Source organism: Cyrtonyx montezumae, unplaced genomic scaffold, assembly GCF_038088225.1.
Source record: "Cyrtonyx montezumae isolate F1298 unplaced genomic scaffold, pur_monq_1.0 scaffold_3, whole genome shotgun sequence".
Lineage (NCBI taxonomy): Eukaryota > Metazoa > Chordata > Aves > Galliformes > Odontophoridae > Cyrtonyx > Cyrtonyx montezumae.
Genome location: NW_027072034.1, coordinates 53,273,632 through 53,297,287, shown reverse-complemented (window position 1 = coordinate 53,297,287; position 23,656 = coordinate 53,273,632). Strand labels below are relative to the sequence as shown.

Sequence of the window (23,656 nt, the reverse complement as noted above, 5' to 3'; positions counted from 1 at the left end):
AGCAGCAATAAAAGACAAAAGCCTCCTGCATTACCCTTGTGCAACCTGATCACTGATCCCAATAGGAAATAAACATTGCCACGGTTAAGCCCACAGCACAGGGCATGCTCTCAACTGTACCAAAAGAAGTTACATGAGCCATCATGTTGAGAAAATGAGAAAAGTGCACATGATTTCATTTAGCTCTGCTCAGGTTTATTTTCTCTTATACTACTATTCTCAATACGTTCAAATATAAATGTACACATCTTTGTGTGCATTTAAATGCAAATTATCATCTCAAAAAAGGAGTGGGGGAAAGGAAACAACTTGCTTCATGAAGTCATTCTAGCAGCCATAGGAGAAGATGCTACTGTATCCCCTACATAAGCTAAACGGAAAGGTGTTACGTTTTGCTCAAGTAAATACTCTAACAGATCATTGAAAATAACAGCTAATTTATCCAGATGAAAACCTACCTAGATATTGCTTTCCTTTTTACTTCTCCTAAAGTATTAATGAGTAATAAATTTAATATTTTAAGTCAAGTTTAGACACCAGTAATAAAAAAAAAAAAAGTAAGTCAAGTTATAGTTTACCGTTTCACAGAACAGTAAACATCTGTTAAACAGCACGGTATAACTGAAATGTACCCAGTTCCAAACTGTTTCTGTAAACGTGTGAAACCATGAAAACAGTTTACCTACTGTATAATGACATAATGATACTAAAAAAAACAAAATCAAAACCAACCCAACATGATTTTCATTTACACAGTTTCACCAGTGCTTCAGCATCATTTTTAGAAAAACTAGCTCTTGTTTCCTGTTGCAGACTGTGTATGTTTTAAATCAACTTCTGTGAATTAGACCTTGAAATTTGAAGACTAGGAAAAATGAGCACTGCAAGAAGCACTTAGTTCTTTTTTAGGTGTGGAACCTAAGTCTGCTGCAAAGAAATTATAGCAGCTTACAGAACAGAAGCATTTTTTTTTTAATTGACACCAGCATCAAGCTAAAATGCAACAGTTACAGAGAAAAGGAATTCAGAATAGGAAATTACAGAGTTGCAGGACACCTGACACATAATACCAGACTCTAAAATACATCGTCAAGACAACTACCTAAAACCTCGTAATACTCTTAAGCTTGAACTGCCTGACCCTTACAGAGTCACAGAACTGTAGGGGTTGGAAGGGACCTCTAGAGATCATGGAGTCCAACCCCCTGCCACAGCAGCTCCCTAGCCCAGGTGGCACAGGTAGGCGTCCAGGCGGGTCTGGAACGTCTCCAGAGGAGACTCCACCACCTCTCTGTGCAGCTGTGCCACAGCTCCGTCACTGCACTGGGAAGAAGTTCCCACACACATTTGTACAGAACTTCTATGCTTCAGTTTGTGGCCATTTCCCCTCATCCTATCACCACACACTGCTGAGAAGAGTCCAGCCTTGTCCCTTTGCCTCCCGCTCCTTAGATATTTATAGATGTGGATCAGATCCCCTCTGAGTAGTCTTTTTTCAAGGCTGAACAGACCCAGGTTTCTCAGCCTCTCCTCATAAGGGATGTGTTTCATGCCCTTTATCATCTTTGTAGCCCTCCACTGGACTCTTTTGAGGAGATCCCTGTCTTTTTTGTACTGGGGAGCCCAGAACTGGACACAGTACTCCAGATGAGGCCTCACCAGGGCACAGTAGAGGGGGAGGATCACCTCTCCTGACCTGCTAGCCACGCTCTTTTTAAATGCACCCCAGGATTCCATTGGGCTTCTTGGCCACAAGGGAACACTGTGGCTCATGGCCAACCTGTCATCCACCAGGATACCCAGGTCCCTCTCTTCAGAGCTCCTCTTCAGCAGGTCATCCCGCAACATGTACTGGTGCATGCAGTTTTTCCTCCCTAGGAACTTGCTCTCTTTCTAAAAGAGGAACAGTTATAAAGAAATTCTTACCTTTTCATAGATTTTACTAATTTCCTCATTAGAGCTGAACACAAGTTGAACTGAGCCACAACCAGACGCCCAGACAATTTTTTGCACTGCCCTAATAACGCAGATATCAGGTATGTATTTTGAAGCCTGGAGAGGGAGTAAGGGGGTGGGGAAGAGAGAGGAAAAAAAGCACATTTTAAATGTATCACAATCATTAAATCCTAATGCTACAACAACCAAATGAAGTTTAAATTTTGAGAACAAGTCATTGACTATTTCAAGGATGACTGAAACAAATGTTTCACCATTTGCTTGTACTTTAATGCTAAAAATTCCTTGAGTTTACAAAAGCAAAACCAGGCATGCGCCTGGAATGCATACATCATATAAAGTAACATAAGCAGTTTAAGTTCTGTGACATTCTTCCCCAGCTCAGTATTACTAACTATGCTAGCTAATAACTAGACAAACTAAAGATTTCTAAGTACCTGATTAGTACATAAAGGGATTCTCCTGTTTTCTAGTTACATGGGGTTTTAAATGAGTAAGAATGCAGAATATGGTATGTCTTATATCTTATGGATGCAGAATCACTATTCAGTCTTCTGGGAATAGTTAGAGTTAATATATAGCAGTTTCTACTGTGCATCAAACAACACAAATTAGGCCCAAGTACTACTATCATTACATACAGTTTACATCAACTTGTGTATATTCAAATGTCAAAACATTTAGCAGTCTTTAGAAACAGACAGTTCTAAGTTTCAAGTGTTACCTTTCTAATGCTCGGATTTTGTAACAAGGTGAGACTCTGAAAGCTTCACCAGTAAATCTCTATCAAGAGACTTGAACATGCATTCTTGCTATTAAACATTAACAGCTGCTAGAAGATACGTACTCCACCTTTGTCACAAGCAACGCAATCTTATAGCAGCAGTATTACATGGAAAAACTCACAGGAAAAAAACGTTTTCTGATTTAAACTTTTAGCAGCTTTAAAATCATAATCCATAACTTCCTTCTTTAAACGTGGAAAATTTTAATATGTGCTGTCCAACAGATAAAGGAACAATGCCAGATTTTTTTATTTTTAATTGCGAGGTCAAGAGGGAAGTCTTTGACCATGGAAACAGAACCTATATGAAATCTAGATCTATACAAGTTTTAATAATTTCTGAACATTAGTGACAATAACAGTCATGTCGTGAATTCACTTGCAAAAGACATTCATATTTTGTTTGCCCTGATGTACCTTATCCATACTTCATCTCAAAAGAGACTACTTCTGTGGAACTAAATTGGAGTTCAACTGCCTGAATTTTACACATAAAATCACCTATGGACGTAAAACCACCACTAATGGAAGACAGATAGCTCAGGCAGGTACATCATGCCTTCTTTAGACAGTATTATTTCTTCACAAAAGAGTTGATGTATGCTTTTCAGCATAAAGATGGCAATTTAAGATTGCTTTTATTTAGGTGTCTCAGAAACATTCTGAAGACAGCTTTTTGCAGGGATTCTATACAATATTGAAAAAACAAGATTCACTGCTTCCATACTGGAAATAGAAGCTTCTCAATTTACCTTTAAAGAAGCTGTAGAAGGTCTTATTTTAGCTTCTACTCAGTTCAGCAAAATTTACTGACATATTCACTAACATGACTCAATTCCAAACCCAAATGGGATTGGCCACACCATAGAGTATCACAGAGATGCTCTGCTTTTGAAGAACATTGTTTAACCTTACTGAGCTCCACAAAGAATTTCTCTCTTGCATCACTGAAGGATTTTCAGTATTTAAAGATACACCAGTAAGGATTTCAGTCTTCCAGCATTTAAATTCATATGTAAAATTTCCTCCTGTTTTGTGTTTCTCTTCAAGAGAAGTAAATTACTTAGAAATCAAAAGTGTAAAAGAAGACATCACAAAAATGCTTTTGGAAACAAAAAACCCGTAACATAATTAACTTATCTAAACTACTGCAGTGTGTTTCTGAAGTTCTGATGCAACAACATCCACAATCTATCAAAAAGCTTGGGCATAACCTATCTCAACTTAAGTCTCCTCATGCCATTAGACCAGATTTCTTAATTTCATATGGAACCAGCTTATGAAGTACTTCTAAATAGTTAACAGCCTACTAACTACGTGAACAGTATTTGTAAGTTTTTACAACACAGTGGGAAGAAAAAAAATATTAAAAAGCGTAAAATAATATAATAATAATAATAACAATAATAACAACAACAACAACAATAATAATAATAATTAATTTAACCATTAAAAAAACCTGACGGGTGGAGGAAAGAGGGCAAAGGAAATATACGCAAAGGAATTCACTAACCTCATCAGATATTTGCTGTGCAAGACGTATTGCTACATTTCTTAGCATGCATTCTGAGGTTGGATTAGGAATGTTTTGTAGGGCATTTTGTAGCACCACTGCCTGGTCATGCGTTGCCTGGTTTATCTGTAAGAAAGGATTTATTTCTTACATGGGAAAAAAAGGAAGTGATATGAAAACAAACTTAAAGTAACTTATTAATAGTAGGTAAGATCATGAAAAACTACTTACAGAAACTATAAACCAAGAAAAAAGAAACATTTTTGAATGTATACCATCACACAGCGTGACTTACTGTATGTATGCTACAATGTAAAACCACCAAGTTAAGAACACTTAACTGCTTACATCTGGAGGTTTGCTAAAAAAAAAAAAAAAATGGGTCTCCCTCCAGACCAGTTTCTGGAGAGAATACAGCTGCAGCGTTCACACATTTATGTTTTAAGCACTTGAATTCAAAGAGAATTCTCAACAACGCTCTCAGAATTTGCTGTCCTGTTTTTTTTTTACCATACTTTCATAGGAGAAAGAGCAACAAGAAAAGCCTTTATTCCTTCTGTATTGGTTCAAGTGTGAAGTCTGGTCTGACTCCACAGTCTTGCCCATTCAAATCTGAAATGATTCCTTTTCTATACAGATTTGTTTGAAATTAACTGTGTGCTGTGGACAGAAGTTAAAATTTCCTGTACAAAAGAGTTTATCCAATTTTAAGTACAACTCCATCAAAAAAATCTCTCTCAGATGCTGCTCAAACGACACACTATGAAGTTGTTCTGTAAGGCCTAGCATTGGTCATATCCCTTTGCTGTGTCAGCTTCACTAAAACCACTTAACTCAGCGAACAGAATTACAGAACACCCACTGAAGACAGTAATAGAGTTGATGGAGTTAATTAGCTGTCAGAAGCAGGCCATAAAAGGATCACACATAACATGGAGCAAATAACAGATACCAGAATACTAGATTTAACTATGTTATTGATTCAACAGCTTTCAATAGAAGCAAGAAAGAAAATAGTGCAATTGCCTTAACATGCCCTAGTGATAGAAGCAGACTCATAACAGGAAGACTGTAGACAGAATCTTAGTTTCCCCACTCTCTCAAGTACTGCTGGAAAGCGAAAGCAGAAAGTTAAGCTATGCTACTGATGATTTAGATATGACAAGTGATAAATATTCACAAATACTACTTCCATCTCAAGGAGTAAGCTCACTGATTCTGCAGCAGTTAAGGAGTATCATGACCCAAGTCCTTCAAAGAGGACAATGATGACAGCTGTAAGAACTGTTTTTTTTTCCAACAGATCAGGTAATAACGAAGTTAGATGACTGCAACACTATACAGTGAATGTCAGCAGTCACGGACAAACATTTCAAACACATAAAGTGGTCAGCATAAATCACAAATATATATACTTTGGTCTCTTTTTTTGAAATTTGTGAGACAACATTATCTGAAAGTACTGGAAGTTCTTTGAACATCACTCAAAGAGATTGTAAATGGAGTGTAGATATATGTTGCTGCAGACAATATAAAGAAAGAACACATGGCTATTTTCATCAAGGAATATTACCGGTGAATATAAATATATTACCGGTGAAACTGCACTTGTGCCTTCCACAACTGGTTGACAAGCTTCTGCCACAGCTCGAACGTGGCCATATCCAATTGCTGTTAGCAATAACTTGGCTATTTTTAGAGCATTAAGGTAGGCACCCCTTCGAGTTTCCATATCTGCATTTGGCAGGAAGTTATTTCGAGTCAGCATGCTCAATACAAGAGGTAAACCACCACTTTTTAAGAAGTTGTACTGGAAGTCACTGGCATCTTCTCCCAGAGGTGCACTGGCAGGCATTAACAAGGCATAAACTACCTGTAGAACAAGAAAGAGTTAATTAACAGCGGTGTGCTTGCTTGAATGTAAGTGGTTAAACACTGACAATGCTGGAATACATCAATGCTCTGATCACATTGACTGTAAATCAGTTTACTCTAGGCTTTCATAATGTTACAGAAGATAGTAAAAAAAAAAAAAAAAAGAGTTGAAGACTTTCATTTGTAAAGAAAAAGCAAAGTATCACAAACCTCTGTTAGATATAGCACTTGTGAGGCAGACGGACCAAAAAATAGAGAGTCAAGGGATGGACTAAGGCTGCTTTCCCCAAGTTTTGCATGATCTAAACAAATAGCTCTTAGTTTCTCAACCGTAGTGTTATCTGCAATACAAAGGCAACATATGAACATTTTATAATGTAGCCACTTCAGAACAAGTCAGCATTTTTCACAATTCATAATATGAAAAAAATTCAGTGTCAGAAAAGTTGCAAAAATTGTGAATGACAGACAAGATCAAACTACGAAACATTCTGCCATGTTCATTTCTGTCAGTAAGAAAACTGATCATGCTAAATTAGCACCACAAAAACACGCTATACAATGCTTCTCTTCCTTTACACCACACTGCGGTAACAAATCCCATTATTAACTACAAACTGTGTACATTTTTATGACAGACAAGAAATAACACTAATTTGGGACATATAACTACAACCCCACTTAGCATTAGAGTATTGAATTATTAACAGGAAATAAAAATTAAGGCTGAAATATTTCCTATGTAACAGGCAAGAAACGTAGTCTTTAAATTGAAACAGGAGAAGATTTAGTTTTACCTGGTGGCATTAGCTTCATAAGAACACGTGCTCCATCTCTAAGAGGTGGCATATTTAGGCTACTGCCCAAGTCTGCAACTTGCCAAAGAAAAGAAATGTATCGAGGATGCAGTGACATGATCTTAAAACAAGCAAATAAATAAATTAAAAAACAAATAAAAACACAACACAAAAATCATTAGTTAAAAGACAAAGCATAGAGAAAAAAAAAAACATTTTAAGCCATCATTTCAGAGTATGCTTACCACTCCGGGCAAACAGCTTTCCACTTCTGGGTTTGGACCATCACTGTAGTGATTGCCATGGTTGCCCGGAGAACCGGTTGAAGAGTCAGAAGAACTATCTGGACTTGAGGGCATGTTAGAATTTATCTGTGTAAGCTTAGCTGTAATTAGCTGCAAAACATAACCACAGTGTTAATGCTATGCAAAAAAAAAGTTAACGGCATATTATACTTAAGAAGGAACAGAACTTTTTCGTAAGAATAAAAAAATACCATGGATGGAATCTCTAAGTATTTAGAAAAGACAAGCAATATCTTAATTTACATAAATATCAACTTGCAACACTTACCGTTTTATCTTTGAGATTCAACTGTCCAATTAATTTTCTATCATCTGCAGGATCCACCAGCTCACCACCAATGAACAGCTCCACTTTTGTGTGCGCACTGTTGGCTTTAATACGATTGAGAATACAACGCCGCACTTGGCCAATTGTGTCATTCGTGTGAGACCAAATATCCAAATCTTCTACCTGTCGGCCTTGGTTTGGAAAACGAACTACCAGTGTGATATGTTTTCCACGGAAAGCTCTAAAAACAAGCAAACCAGATAAAAGTTCTTTTGATCTCACAAAGTTTTTTCCTTCTGTATTTTGTACTTCTTCAGATATTTTGACATCAAATTCGTACATAGGATGGCATACTTCTGATAATTTTGTGAACGCATCATCAACTGTGCAAACTTAACATACACAGTAACTTTCAAGAAGCTGCAAAAACCTGTTACAATGTGGTCAATTTTACAGTCAGGTTACAAACACTAATAGGAGCACATCAAGTCCTTCATGAAGTTTCAGATCCTCTTTCTTGTTATTTTCTAATCAAAAGAAAATAAAAATCAATCAAACCAGAAACTGTGTTTTGTTCTTTTAGTAACAGTGCCATTAATAGTGAAGTTTAAAAATATCAAGATGAGAAAAAGCCAACAGGTCACCAAGTCTTAACGCCTCCTGTCAAAAGCTTTTAAAAGTTTTATATTAGAACTCTGCTTATAAAAATCACAATGTTTTTAAAAAAATTAAGGTAAAAAAAGGAATAAATATTTTCACAATACTAGTGACCACACTTTGTATGATAGGGTTTCTGATATTAAATGCGTGTCCAGATAATTGCAAACTAATCCCACACCACAACAGTGGGCAAAATTTTCTCACAGAGCTTCTTGCTAGTAAAAGCTATCAAAAAACTAGTCTAATCACATATGCAGCCCATATAAACAAGAAGCATCTGTAATAAATAACAGAACACAGTTCTTGACTAATCGAAGTATACCACAGAAATGCTGCAGGAGAAATAAAATTACTGTCGCAGTAGGAAGAAACAGGATCTCTTAATTTTCTTGACAAGTAATGTATTCAAAATAAGGGTGACAACAAACTCCCACCATTACTAAAATTACATTAACCACATCATAAATCTGAGACAATCTTAAGTGTACTCCTTATGTCTTCTTGAGAATTTCTTCCCACATGCAGCATATACTAACACTGGAACAATGAAATAGTCTTCTTTCTATATAACAGTCTTCTGCTTTCCTCTCCAGTGAAATGAACTGTTTGTGAAAACATCTACACAATGTCAGACTAAATCACTTTGCTCTTCTTTGTATAAAACACAGAGTTAGGGAAGGAACAGCCAGGATTTCAGTTTTTACTCGAGGACTTACTTTACAAGCAGAAGAGTGAAAACATACAGAAATGTATATACTTTACAAGTGCCATTCTATATTTTCCCTTTTAATGGGAAACAGTAATTCATTTAGTGTCTCCAAATTCAAGCTTGCATAGCAAGATCAACATCTCTAATCAACTGAGGTAGAGTAAGATACATGTTAGCAACATATATTTTGCATGACAAGAATATGAAAAACGAGGGTTTAGTCATGCTAAATTAAAGAAATGTGTTGCTTTTGTGTTATTTGAAAAATAAATACATTGTAAACAATTGAGCCACAAGGTATACTGTGCCAGTTATATAACAAAACACCAGAAAACATGTTATTCTCAGGTCTCTTGTCCCCACAGCAGAATGCCTGTATTTGCATGACCCTTCAAATATTTTCTTTCTAAACTCCAGATCAGACTTTAGTACAAAGATAACAGAATTTTGGAATTCTGTAAATACACTCTGTGAACAGAAACACTTTAGAACATAACGTCACAAAGATTCATAGGTTTATAAGGTTGGAAAGGACCTACAAGATCATCTAGTCCAACCATCCTCCTATCACTATCCCTACCCACTGAACTACTAAATCAAATCCCTTAGCACCTCATCTAAATGCTTCTTGAACAGATGTTCCTAATATTTTATTTAAGAGAAACCAAATTATAATAGTGCATTTTCACACGTACCTTGACATAGGTAGAATAGTTCTTTCTTCGTGGTAGTCACTGTCACATTCGTTTATGTACTCTCTTAAAACAGTCAATACTCTCACCATTCGTATTGCTTCTTGTCTTGCACAATTAATACTATCTTTATCTCCATCCAACACACACAGTGTATCATAGGAGGCTTTGAGACGATCGAAACAGGACTGAATGAAGTCTTCATGAATCACTACCTAATTACATAAAAATCGTCATAATTACGAGAAATGCTAAAAAGCTATCTTTCACCTGGAAAATCACATCACAGAAGTAAAAGAACAGCTAAGTAACTCTATAAAGTTGTTTTATTCTGTTAGAATAAGCTCCCATTGATAATGATCTCTAACTTCATGTGCACTTCAAAAAACACGTACAAGACACTGGTGCTCCTTACCATAGGGTGCAAAACTGCAAGTCTGAACAGAGAACACTAAATTGGACTGTTTTTCAAAGTTCTTTAGACTTTTAAGTGATACTGAGCTGACAACGTAGGATAGGCTTTACACTAATTAAGACTGAACACTGAACACTTACGTGCCAATGGAACATTTATTTGTGTGATTTAAAGAATAATAATCTCATTCCCGCTAACTTCTTTCCCTGTATAAACTTCTGAACTCGAAGCTAGATTCAGTATGGTGGCAGCTATAGCAAATCATCTCCTTCTTATTGCTTCCTAGCACAACATCACCTTGCATCTGCCCTTGACTGACACAACCTGTAGTATCAATGTAGAAGGCCTAAAAAAAATGCCCAGGTGTGAGAAAAGTATTTCTACTGTAGACTACATAACATCATAGCCATGCTAGTAAACGCAACTCAGCATTTACTTTTCTTGGCAGCAGCTCGGGAGCAGAGGAGTTACCAGCACACTGAAGCACAGTACTATGCATGGACATTAGGTAAAATCCAATATTTCCTGGAAGTGTCCAATGTAATCACTTGCAGATAGACAGATCTATGCTTGCTTACCAAGTTTTCAGCCACTACAGCAAGATACAGCTTGTATGGCTGTAAACACACCACCTACAGCAGCTGTGTTCTATCTATGAGACTGGCAGCACTGATGACTATGTAAGAAGTTTTTTCTAGGACAAATAATCAGAATTTAAAGAAATACAACTGGAGATTGTCTGGACAATATTTCCTCACAAATTTGTGAAATTTCCAACACTTTACTTCCCCTGACCTTCCAGAAATTCATTGTCTCTTTCTCTCTCTCATCACTGAAATGTATCTCCTAGTAAATATTAATAGAGGGAGATATTATCTGATTTACTAGAGTTCAGCTTGACAATTATATGGGACACAGTGATCCTTTGGAAGGTACAAGACATAACAATATTAGCAGCTTGTCACAACACTCTACATATCTAGCTAACAAACATGTTGGTGCTCTTAACTCTGTATCTGACCAAAATCTGATAGCTGGACTCTTGAATATACTTCCTAAGAAGTATATGGAACTATTCCCTGATGTCAAACTTTGAAGTATGAAAGTAATACTGCACTGATTCTTACTATTTTTTCCTATCATATTATAATGCATTTTACAATCTTACCTGATTAACTTGTAACCTTGGACCAAGGTTAGTGTAGATCTCTTTAAGAAGATCAATTGCTCTATTTGCGATGTCATCATTTCCCTGAATCACAACCTAGCAAAGTAAAACGAACAAACATTAGAACATGCTACAACTTTCTGGTATGAAATTTAAAAGCAAAATGACTACATACTAGCATCTTGACACAAGTGTAGTCTAACTTGTACAGCATACGTATAGCTAAAATTCTTAGTTATATACAACCAATAGAAATTATATGAGTTAATTGTGTAAGAGCAAAATTAAGAAGAAATCAATACTTTAAAGGAATTCAAAACAAAAGCTGATATTTCTATGAACAGAGTGAAAGTAGACTTCATATATTCACATATTTCCATTTTCACTTGTTCCAGAGAATAAAACAACTTGTTAAAATAACAGCATTCAAGTTTGTCTTCAAGTAACATATAATTGGCTCCATTTAAATGAGCTAGATTTGCAAGCTCCGTTAGTATTCCTTTAGGATGTCTGGGCATTTAAACTACAATATTAATGACAGCAATATAAAACAGAAGTTTCAGAGATGCTTAAACAAACTACATTAAAGAGTTAAAAAACAGATTTGTAAATTATTTTAGATGACTGGGGTTGGGTGGTTGTGATGTAAGGACTGGATTTCTTTTTAACCAATAATTTAAAGTTTCATTACTATTCAATAGGACAGAACGGATACTGAAAGCAGACCCTACAGGAGAACTCTGCAGGATATTGGTCTCAAGTGTCATGAGTTGTCATGCTGCCAAACAATTGGGCAGAGACAAGTTGATGCCCTCAACTAACATACGCTATCGTTATGCCCAGCATTACATGGGCATTATGTACACAACCACTGTGAAAACTTATTTGCCTGAAAATCTTATCTACTTTGGTTTTAACCATTAAACGATGATGACGATTAAAAAACCTAAATGTTCAACAAGCCACAGCCAAAATTATTGAAGACTCTTGCTTTATAAACAGCATGTTATCCGAAACACAGCTGTGCTAATCATGCCACATACTACTGTGGGTTCTATGGAGCTCTTCAGTACAACAAAGACTGAAAACAACTAAGCACCAGATTATTGCTTTTCACTACCAGATTTGGCAAGTTTCAAAATGCTTTTACACAAAAGTTACAAAGCTTCTATTGAAAAGCTATAACCACGCTTAGGCAAAAGGTTGTGGAGAGAATCAAACAAGTTATCACTCAGACTGATCTGGAATCACTTCAATTTACCACATTAGAATGAATGATACTAAGAAGCTTACAAAGCACTTCAAACAAAGTGAATGTGTGTGGGGTGGGTTATGGAGGTGGAAAGAGAGACCTAGAGACAAATCACCAGGATTGATCCTTTTTTCCTAAACAGCATAGGCAAGTTTTTCATCTCATGTGCATGCACAAACTCTCAAGGTCACTGAGCAGCCTGCAAGGCCACCAGTTTACTTACCTGCTAGAACTACAGTGGAGCCAGTGTCCACATATTTAATTTGAAAAATAAGCTGTAATTTCAGTCTGTAACTAATAAATCACACATTCTTGAAAATACATACTTAAAAGTCTCTCAGTCTTGTTTTTTAACTGTTAACCTTTCAGATGCTTCCTCCAATTAACTTACCCTCCAAAGGTAGTCTAATCCTATTAATTCCAGATCATCCATCATATAGGCTCGTCTCTTTGCTACTAGCTTTCCTTCTCGACAGTTCACAGCTTTGAAGAAACGTTCAAAACATTTCATTCCATTTTCTGTTAATAGGGAAGGATCCAGCTGAAGCACATTATTTTCAAAGAAGTCCTTATTAATGTCAGGGTCTAAGTCTGGTTCATCCCCCATTAGTTTGGAATACCATTTAAAACAGGCTTCGCGATCACAAAGATAAACAGCATTTTCAGCTAAACACTTCCATATTTGCTTCGCCTGAGGGGCACAGAGCCACAGCTGACCATCCTTCAATAAAAATCTTGAGCAAAACAAAGAGACAATTAACAGCACTGTCTAATTGACATCTGGAGTAACAATTCAATAATAAACACAAGCAAAAAGTTGAATATGTATTTTATACACAAACAACATCAATCAGTCATAAAAGTATGATCCTGAAAACTTTATTTATGTCATCAGCCCTCTCATAGTTATTCCCATGATTTCTTAGCAAAATCTGCAGGCATCAAAACATTATATTCTAAATAAGAAAGGAATAAAATTAGACAAATATTTTATAGAAAAATATTAGGTATCTTATACATACTATATCAAAATGTGCATCTCCTAAGGTGAACAATTTAGTCTAAAAGTCATGCTGCATCATAATAAATCAAGTTATTCCTGCAGCCATTAGTCCACAAAATCACAAAAGGATGGATGCATTTAATGAAATAGAACTAGAAGCAGAAGTCAAAAATGAAACAACAAAAAAAACCTTGTTCTAACTTTTCCCTTTGCATTAAATTTATTAAAAAAATATTAAAAACTTTGATTAGGAAGGTAAATACTAAGAGTGTTTCAGGAACCAGAATAACCAAAGCTCTTCAAAATCATTTTTTGGGTTCAACATTTTTTTTATGTAAAAGAGAGACTATGTTAGGACATCACTTTACAGAAATTGCTACCTACATATTTTACATTTGAAATGTCATGGGTCATTATTAATTCCTTTACATCAAGAACTAGTGAACTTAAAAGATGATATAATTTTTAGCAAGTAAGTGATAAAGTTTGCTATGCCTGTACTACTGTATTAAGTAGTTGTTTAATGCTCCATTTTAATTCCTAAAAATTACTCTGCAAATTATCTGTTTTAAAATATATTTTTTAAATTCCTTAAAAATAAGTTAAAAAGATTTCACAACTTGACAGTTTAAATAATATTAACTTTCTGAACACTAGAACAGAGTTTAAAAAAAAAAAGTTGTGAGAATGCCTGCAAAGCATCAACAGACCGCAGCTCTGTTTTGAGCAGGGATCGTCTGATTTAATAGCAGCTGCTATTAAAAAAGTCATTCAAGTAATATTTGTCTGTTCCTCATAAGGCTGACAATCTAGTATCAGCACATGTCAGTTTACAACCATGGACTCTGATTTGGTGTGGTACAACAAATACAGACACATCTTTGTAGTACTTTTCAGGTACATTATCCTATTATGTATGTAACTCCATCCACATGCACATTGTACTCAAGCCAGTAGGGTTCCCAACACAGAAATACCTCACAGAGATCTTACTGCAGAATTAAAGTCTTGGATTACACAGATGCTAATAAATTTTAATTCAGTATTCATATACTAGCATAGAAGTCCTTTGGAAGAAAAAGAAAAAAAAAGAACACAAAAACAAAAAAAAGCACACAGCACATTATCGCATCTGAGTTTTGAAAGACAAGAGAACAGCTATCATGACTTTTTTCAAGTATTTGAAATATTCCTGAATAAGTCAAGAAAATGATCAAGTTAAAACTAACCGTAAGAAATTAAGTCGCTCCTGCACTTCTTGCACATGACTGTATCTGCTTCCTGGTCTTACAGTTTGTGGATCATATTCACCATGCTCTGCAAATACAGAGAGTTTTATCAGACAACACATGCCAAGAACACGTGGGCACCAAAGGATAGAATACAGTTGAAGAACCGTGGCCTGAACAGGTATATTTTCAGGAAGGAGTAAAAAAGTCATTTTCAGAAGCCTGCTAACAGTTAATATACTTTCTAAATGGAAGTGGGTATAGGAAAAGATTGCTGAGGATTATCAACTAATACTTAAGGATAGACACATGTGCTCATCATTCAGTATAATTAAAGTATTACAGAATAATTAAGAATCTGCATTCAACTCAAATTTTTACTTACTAAACACATTTTCTTTGGGAAATAAGTCAGTTAAAGTAAAAGCACACCATTCATATCATTCAGTGTTTTCTTCCTAAAGATGCTCTGGTTTCACTATAGAACATCTTTTCCATAGCTTGTTTTTACATTGGTTTTCCTCCCCAGAGGAAACCACAACTCCAGATCTTTTTTCCTAAGTAACTAAATACATGACAACACATGTAGGAAGTAAACTGACAAGTTTACCTACAGTAAATCTTTCAAGTACAAAAACAAATCCCTGTGATACTGATGAGATTGAAAGCAGAAGTTGCAGAATATGAAAATGCAGATAAAAGTTTTACTGTACTAATTTGTCAAATCTCAGAGTAATAATGTTTAGCAAACAGCTGTTTGCCTCATACAAACAAATCTGTGTGTTTTTTTTTCTCCTCCATTAGAGGTAAAGTATCTCTCAACTTGTTAATACAATGATCATCTTTAATTCCTTAAGAAAAACAAAGAGAACAGCTATATCAAGAACCAGTTGTATTTCCAGAGATGAGTACCCTGATCGGGATTTATTGTTGAAATACTACTGCGTTACAGATGTTAACCTTCAGAGGCAGAACTTAAAAACATGACATCAATTCAAATTCAGAAAAATATTCATTTTGCTCAGCAGTTAAGATAGTAACTGCTAGTTGTAAATTAGGTATCATTGGACTTTTGTACATTTTTGAGCTCTCCAGAACAGGAAGCACTTCTTCGTTACATGCTTCTATTATAAGCATAGCTCTGATAGTTGACCTGTACTTCTAGGTGTAGGATGAATTCCCTGAAAGAATAGTACCCACACAAAATGAATGGTGGATGGTAATGAAGGTGGATGGTATACTTTTTGTGCCTTCTCCAGAAGGTATAAAGACAACCAGTAAATTAGGAAAGGTTCACCTGTCATTGACAGTCAAGGCACACCCAGAACTCCACAGGGGAGGGATCTCCAACAAGAGATCCTTCCCCAGTGGTGGTCAGCCCTGAAATGAGGTCTGGGAGAGGTGGAGCCAGACTGCACCCCTTCCGGTCACACAGTGCATTGCCTTCACCTGTGCTCCTGTGGCTGACTCAGTGCTCACCTCAGCTGATCCAGCAGTGGTTCAAGCCCTGATTCAACAGTTCCCATACACTGGGAAATAGTTCATCATGGTACATGTTCAGCATGACAGTTCCATTATAAAACAACTAGTACTCCACACCTTATGTAGAAAATTATACAGATTCCATTTAACTAAAACAACCCAGCTGTGGGAGACTACTATCAGGGTAATATCCACTCATGGTAAAACCAATCTTCAAAACTGATATCACCGCTTCCTATCGTATCAAGGAAGGAAAAAAACCCAAAAAACCTGAAGTGCATCATGTTTCAAAATTAACAGAAAATAACTGTCATAAGTACTATACTCCAGGTACAATATACAAAAGGCACATCAGCTTAAAAATGAAATCGAAGGGAAATCAGAAGACCAGTAGTTAAATGATAATGACTAGAAAAGTGGAAGCATTATGTCCACCTTCAAAATCCTAAGAAGTGAGCATAAATGAGTTAATTACAGAAAGCATGGAAGAAATCCTAAATAAAGCATATAAAACTAGGAAATATAAAAATATTTAAGTATTAGAAGCAAGAAACAAGGCAATAAAGGAATTAATGAACAATTAAAGAAGTTGTAGAGAAATTTAAATTAGTTCAAGTATATGTTTTTAATTATATTTTTATTGGAGTGGAGAGTGATGTCTGGGCTTCTTTCCTGATGAACGTAGATTAATTCACAGAAAAACACCAAGAGTGGCAGCGATTGAAAAGAATACAAGTATTAAAGATTGCCCAAAGCCAATATGCAAGTACTTAAAAATACTGAAAAATGCCGAACTACAAAAAACAGTCTCCACAACTATCTTTCATTCTCGGCTTCTCTCTCAATTTACTTTCTACACCACACACGCCGTCCAATCACAATCTCCTTACAAATTCTCTCCACACAGAAGAGCAAAGGAATGACCAGTGAAACGACAGATCAAAAAGTGGTTGAAAAATTAAGTATAATTAGGCACAAACACATATGGGTGATCACATAGCAAAATTTATATAAATAATTGCATTTCATTCATACAGTTGGATTTTAAGTTTTAAATTTCTTTAGAAAACAAAAGATGAAGAATTGGCTAGCAATTCCTTCAACTTTTGAGAAGGTCTCTGGATAAATAATCAAGAAGATGGAAATGTGAGCTAAGCTGCAACTCATCGCTGAGCAAAAAAGCAAAAGAAATTGAGAAAAAAATGATGATGTGAGCTACAAGATGAGGACAATCAAGAAACCTTAAGAGAACTGCAAATGGAGAAAATGTAACCTACTAGAATAAATTATGTCAAGTCTGGCATTTGCAAAGTTAATGACAAATTTAAGGTATTTATTATATAAGTGGTAGAAGGTCCTAATATTTATATCAACTCTGCACTTGAACAGCATTGTTACTGTCACCAAGACCTTATTAACCAGTACAAAAGAAGTACTGAAAATGTTTACATTCTACAGAATAAGCAGAGACATAAAATTAAGGATATAACACATGGTTAGTTAAAAAAAATAATCCTTTTTCAGGATGATGATGCAATACCAGTCACCTTATCTCACAGAGGACTGTCGACTTTTCAATGACTCTTAAAGAGTCGGGGGAAGTAGTGAGTTCAGTGGAAAGAGAAAGATAACAAAAGTCAAAGAATCACAGAACAGCTTGAGCTAGAATGAACCTTAAAGATCATCCAGTGCCATCTGCCCTGTCACAGCTCTCACTAGATCAGGCTGCCCAAAGTCCTGTGCAGCCTGGCCTTGAACACCTTCCCTTTATTGATGAGGCTCTCATATCTTAGAGAAGAAAAAAAAGATTTCTACTGCTCCTCTGCTTTTGCCCTTTGTTGCAAATGGGAAGAAGTTCTGCAGTAGCTTCATCTCAAGAAAGCACAACTTAATTGCTTTGTGAGTACATACCAGTTATTATCCACACATTTTTAATTACGACTGCACAAAAGATAATTAAATTAATACTTTAGTAAGAGTCACAGTGCACACAAGGGGTAAGGTGGGTGGAGCAGGAAAACGTGATGTGGCTTTCAGCCAAGGAAAAAAAAAAAATCTGCAAGATACTAGCTTAATTTTACTGCCGAAGTCATTGAGCATTCAATAGGTAAATACTAGCAAAAATGACAATTTCAGGGTTAAAAAATAAAATCAATGACAGTAAGCTATTTTTGGACAAGCACAAAATTGCACTGGAATACAGTTACTGATTATGTTTCCTTCATAACACTAAGGTTGAACCCTAGATTTTCACTGCTGGCCAAAGCCAAAGAAAACTGAGTTATCCATATAGCTAAGACAATCATAAATGGAACTGTGTTTTTACATCACTTCTGCATAGCTAAACAGTTTACAGTAGTTACACAGAATAACCTATATGCTATACTCGACCTTCTCAGGCAAGATTAAGCTTAAGACACAGTCCCTTGAGAATGGAATATTTAGTAACATTTTAGTACTAATTAGAACAATGTTATCATTAATGAAGTAACTCTGATTATGGTAAATTCTTCCATGTTCTGCTGAACAGCAAATACAGATGTGGTACACAGATTTAGCTTGAATGTTGTTTTCAGCGACCTGTGCCAGGCTGAAGGTATCATCTTCATGTGGCACCGCTATTAAAACAAGTCTTCAAAGACATATTTGGACATTTATATTGAGTACTCCAAAATTAAATCAATTACAGAACTAAAGGTGTGTAGGCAACTCAGTTAAGCATAGGAAAAGACACCCACAGACAAATATACCTTGCAGTATGCACATATCCCATCTTCTCTGAACAATCAGCACAAAATTCTTACAGAATATGCTTTTGAGATGGAAGCCTGGTAGTACGATATTCCAGAATAAAACGGTCCCTTAGTTTCAGTCAGTGAAAGAGATGTATTGGGGTACATTTCCTTCTCTCTGTTCCACTGGCTTTGTTTAATACATAAGAGTACTGTGCTACAGTATCACAGGGAAGGTCCCTGTCCAACATTCTCATTTCTCTACTTCTATTTCAGTACCTAGTTAGAAAGCTAGCTTCCTTCAAGGATAAAAGTGTAAAATAATTAGTGCAGGGTTGAGTCTAAACTGAAATATATAAATACTAGCACTATGTGCTGCCCAAGTATTTCTGCTAACAAACACAGCAAGAAAGCAACTAAACACAAATTTAACTGCATGGTTAAAAAAAACAAAACAAAACATGAAGTGATTAAATAACTTCATAAAGGATACTAAAAACGCAAAATAGATGTGGAAGAAAATCCAAGATTATTATTAGGACTTCCCACATAAATAACTATTCTAGCTTAAGTAGGGCAAGACGATTATCAATCGACAGATAAACAAGAACAATCACTTCCCCATAATCGCAATCGTGAATAAAAACATTTGCATCTTATGTTTTTCTTGACCCGTCTGACAACACCACAAAGGCTATCAAACTCACAAATGTTCTAAAGTAAATGAACAGTAACAGTTACTTCATGATGAGAATCTGCTTTCAACTCCATTTTCAACTGGAGTTCTCACACACTATTTATGAGGCTAATTTTTATTTAAAAACTTACCCTTAGCATACTGCCTCATGCTTTCCATATAGGCAGACAGATTTTCTGCAACCAATGTAACTAGGGCATGATTGTGCTGAAGTTGATTGATTAAGTCATGTCGGTAAAACACATGGGGACTTCGCTGTGTTTGACTGAAATTAAAACACAAACACTGTTAGAAAAGCAGAGAAGATCTGGATGTAACACTTCATAAACCTAATTTAGAACTCCATGCCTTTAATTCAAGTTTCAAGTTTTGATAAAGTATCTTCAAAATATAGAGAATTAATTATCAGTATTTTTTGTTTCTCGTCTGACAACAATAGTTGTTTTACCAGTTATTAACAGTTAATTAATAGTTACTTAAAAAGGATGACACAGCTTATGTATTACATAGGCAGTATGTATGAAAAATATCAAAGCATCTGAGCAGCTAAATATGCTGGAGTTTTGGAGTCCAAAACCACATGCCATGAACACTACCAAACTCTACAACGTGGGACTAATCACCCCTGCAGAATAACCTCAAAATGACTCAGCTCCTCCCAATCAGGGCACTCAGTATTGTCTGCATGACTAACACCCATTAGCACAGCTCTTCCAAGAGAGAGAGGGGAAAAAAAGCAGCTATTTGTTGTATTGCTTCCCTGCTGTTCCCAAAGCCTGACCAAGAAGAAATGTAAACAAGGTTTCAGATCTGTTCTCTTTTCCTTAAAGTACTTAAAGTAAACTCCAGAATCAGCTGACTAGACTACTGGTAGGAACTCTCATCCTTCCTTGGAAACTTAAGTCTACATACCACATGACCCAAGAACACTATAGTTATCTGTTGAGAACAGTAAGGAAGGCAAGAGATCCCAGTCCCAGCTGTTACTGATCCTGCATATTTCACTGTAGATGCAACAACAACTAAATTGATTCATCAGACCAAAGGTCACTGTCAATCTAGGTTTAAAAAACAGAAGCCATTAACAGATATCCAGCCATATTATCTGCTACTAAGAGAATTCAGCAAGCTAAGCAGAGAAATTATCAAAAGATTAAGCTGCATAACATGTAGGATTTTCTAGAATACTTTGAAAAAGGCAAAACTTAAGACAGAAATTGTGTTCAAAAGCTGAAGTGAAATGACAGCACAAAGACAGAAAATATAAAGAATTTCATATACACAGAAAGAATATCCTTTGTTTTTGCTGTGAGAAGCTTCCAATTATACTTCATTCCAGCTCTGTCAAATCCCTTTGCTCAGCAAAAACTAGCGGTAAAACTAGCAGAAAACTGGATGTTCATTTTAGTGGCTACCTGGGAGGTCAGCTCTAGACAGAAAGATACATTTACAAAGAGCAACATTAAATAAGAACTTTCGATATTTTGGGAAATGCATATGATGAAACAATTAAAGGAACAAACACTAACAAGAGTGCCTATTTTGCTGAATCAAGCAACTGGCATATAAACTCACATATTCATAACAATACATATCTGTATCTAACTATTAAATATAGCAAAATGAAAACATTATCTGCAGAGGAAAAGTAGATCTCCTAAGATGCACTTTTTGCTTCTTCCCACTCCCCGCAATCACATGCACAAACAGTAAATTCGGACACATGGATTCACTCTGCTCAGCAACCAGTTCAAAAAGTTGAATAATTATAGTAACTACTGTTATGAGCTGTAAGTTGTTGCAAAGTATTTGTGAAGAACACATACACTGCTGTACATGTTCTCCTAGAAACTTCCGCTAGGATGGAATCCAAGGCAACACGACTGTCTGTTCAATGGGGAAAAAAAAAAAGCTGATCCGGCCATTTTTCAAGTCTGCACTCTACAACTACAGCAAAATACACATGAAGCTACAGAAATTATTCCTTAAGCATCTACAGTTGGGCTAATTGATGATGCTCCCATTGCGACACACTGCTTTACTAATAAGCTGACAAGCATGAAAAATGGACATTAACAGCAAAACTCTCATCTTCAGACTGCTGTTCTCTTAAGTGGGTATCAAAAGAGAATGTATAGCAAGAAAAATTATCATTCTGAGATGGATGCCAAAATACTTTGGAAATGCTAATAAGAACATACAATAACTAAACTGCGTCTTTATTTGCTAGAAATTGCAAGTGCTTAATTTAAATAATCTTATTCTTTTAAAATCCATTTATCTGCACACATAACTTGCCCAACGTAACACAGCACATAACTCAGCTTTCAAAGCTGAGGGATTTTCCATTAGACCAACACATGCTATCAAATATTAAAAACAGATATCAGAAGTGTAAATAACAGGCTGAAACCAGCAAATTCTACCTTTTATGTTAAAAAACAAAACAAAACAAAACTCGAGACCAAATTAATTGTTGCCTTAATGCAGACACAAAACTCCTAAGCTCTTACAGAAGGTCCTACTAATATTCAGTTTATTCTTCCCAGTAAGTAATTTTGGAGACTAATCTCACATTGCTAGGATAGACACAGGTCAAACTTAGACTGGCCTATAGGAGGATCTCCCCTTCATCCAACACAGAAAAACACAATGATAACAGCTTGAACGCTAAAAATCAGTCTGTTGAGAAGTGAAATTGTCTATTCCTTAATACTAACAGGTATCTTACCATCAATGCAATAATTACTTTCTGCTATCTGCGATACTGCTATCGCAATTCCAGTTAAGCTAAACTCCACAAAGAAATGCAATGTGCTCCTAGAATTTAAGTGTTGTCAAAGCAACCCCGTAACTACTTTGTCACTTTGCTCGACTTCAGGATTTACTAGTAGTACTTAAAAAGAATCCAGAAGAATCTCTGTAGTGCCAATAGCATAAGGTAATTTATGCATAAATATGCAAACCATCATCAGCCTTAGTCGTTCTGGTCTGAACTTTCAATTGTCAATGAATTGAAAAGTAGCACACAGATAACAGAATGAATGTCACACACAGAAAGCTCTGAGAAATGATTTTGAGACAGACTGAAGCATGATTAAGACAATTATTTTCAACCCAAATTCTAAAAGAATGATAGAAATTAAAGTTCTGAGTTGCTAAATATTCTATTACATGCATGAGAATTTCCAAGTGGGATCAATGTTAAGAGACAGGGGAAAGTTTGAGGACAATAAAGTCACTGAGTAGTTCAAAATGATGTTTTCACTCACTATGGTGTATCAGTCACTTGTGCAGTAAGAATTCCCTCAAATGCATCTTGCTAATACCTCTCCTGTGAAGAAGTCTTTTTAAGTCCCTTGATTAAAACCTTTAATTCAAAGTTTGCTTTCCTATCACATTTTCAAATTCTGTATAAAACTGCTGTTTTACTGTTGTGAAGAATTCCTTGAAATGTGACAAATGGAGAGATAATCTGACCAGAAAAAGAGATTCAAGTCATCTAACTGCTTCTCTTACAGGGAACCTGAATTTCTACAATAAATAGAGAAGTTAGGTTCCACCCAAGATTAATTCACAGCAGAAACTGAAATGGTGCTTTGAAAGACCACTGCTTCAGTAAATTGAAGAAAAGCTGCTTTGTTACAGCACAGTACTAAAACCTTCTAACTTGAACAAGTACTATGAGTAACCAGATAGCTACAATTCCCCCAGATCTTAGAGCACATAAAAGCTTAAGGACTCTTAAGATGCTGAAAAGAAGACTTAGTGCTAGGAAGTTGGTACCTTTGTGACCTTGTTGGAAAAAACTCAAACCATCATTAATGGAAAGCTGGAAAAGGATTAAAATATCATGAAAACAAACAAAAATGTTGTAAACCATGTTAATAAAGAACCCTTCAAGAGCCAGAAAAGCAATATTCTTCACAGCTCCTTTAAATCAGTATCAGTAAAAGGTAGAGCTGGCTAATCTGAAGGCTTTTTTCATTTTTCCCTTCCTTTATCTTTCTTGTAAGCAGACAATAATATAGTAGTAGTTTACCTGCTTACAAAACATTAAAACAAAGGAATTATGCAACACCATTGGCTCATATGGCTATAAATGTGTTTTTTTTTCAA

General features: G+C 35.7%; 1 protein-coding gene across 3 annotated transcripts in view; it reads right to left on the bottom strand.

Annotated features, from left to right (window-relative positions):
• USP9X (ubiquitin specific peptidase 9 X-linked) overlaps positions 1–23,656 on the bottom strand; it is a 97,465-nt gene that overhangs the window by 27,993 nt on the left and 45,816 nt on the right. For all 3 annotated transcript variants that reach the window (XM_065741575.1, XM_065741576.1, XM_065741574.1), the window contains exons 14-25: positions 19,669–19,802; positions 14,627–14,714; positions 12,786–13,128; positions 11,143–11,238; positions 9,563–9,774; positions 7,499–7,739; positions 7,171–7,320; positions 6,926–7,046; positions 6,339–6,469; positions 5,848–6,126; positions 4,254–4,379; positions 1,927–2,052 (exon numbers count right to left, since the gene is read on the bottom strand). In XM_065741575.1, the coding sequence (XP_065597647.1) occupies positions 1,927–2,052; positions 4,254–4,379; positions 5,848–6,126; positions 6,339–6,469; positions 6,926–7,046; positions 7,171–7,320; positions 7,499–7,739; positions 9,563–9,774; positions 11,143–11,238; positions 12,786–13,128; positions 14,627–14,714; positions 19,669–19,802 (2,047 nt within the window). The remainder of the gene's footprint in view (positions 1–1,926; positions 2,053–4,253; positions 4,380–5,847; positions 6,127–6,338; positions 6,470–6,925; positions 7,047–7,170; positions 7,321–7,498; positions 7,740–9,562; positions 9,775–11,142; positions 11,239–12,785; positions 13,129–14,626; positions 14,715–19,668; positions 19,803–23,656) is intronic.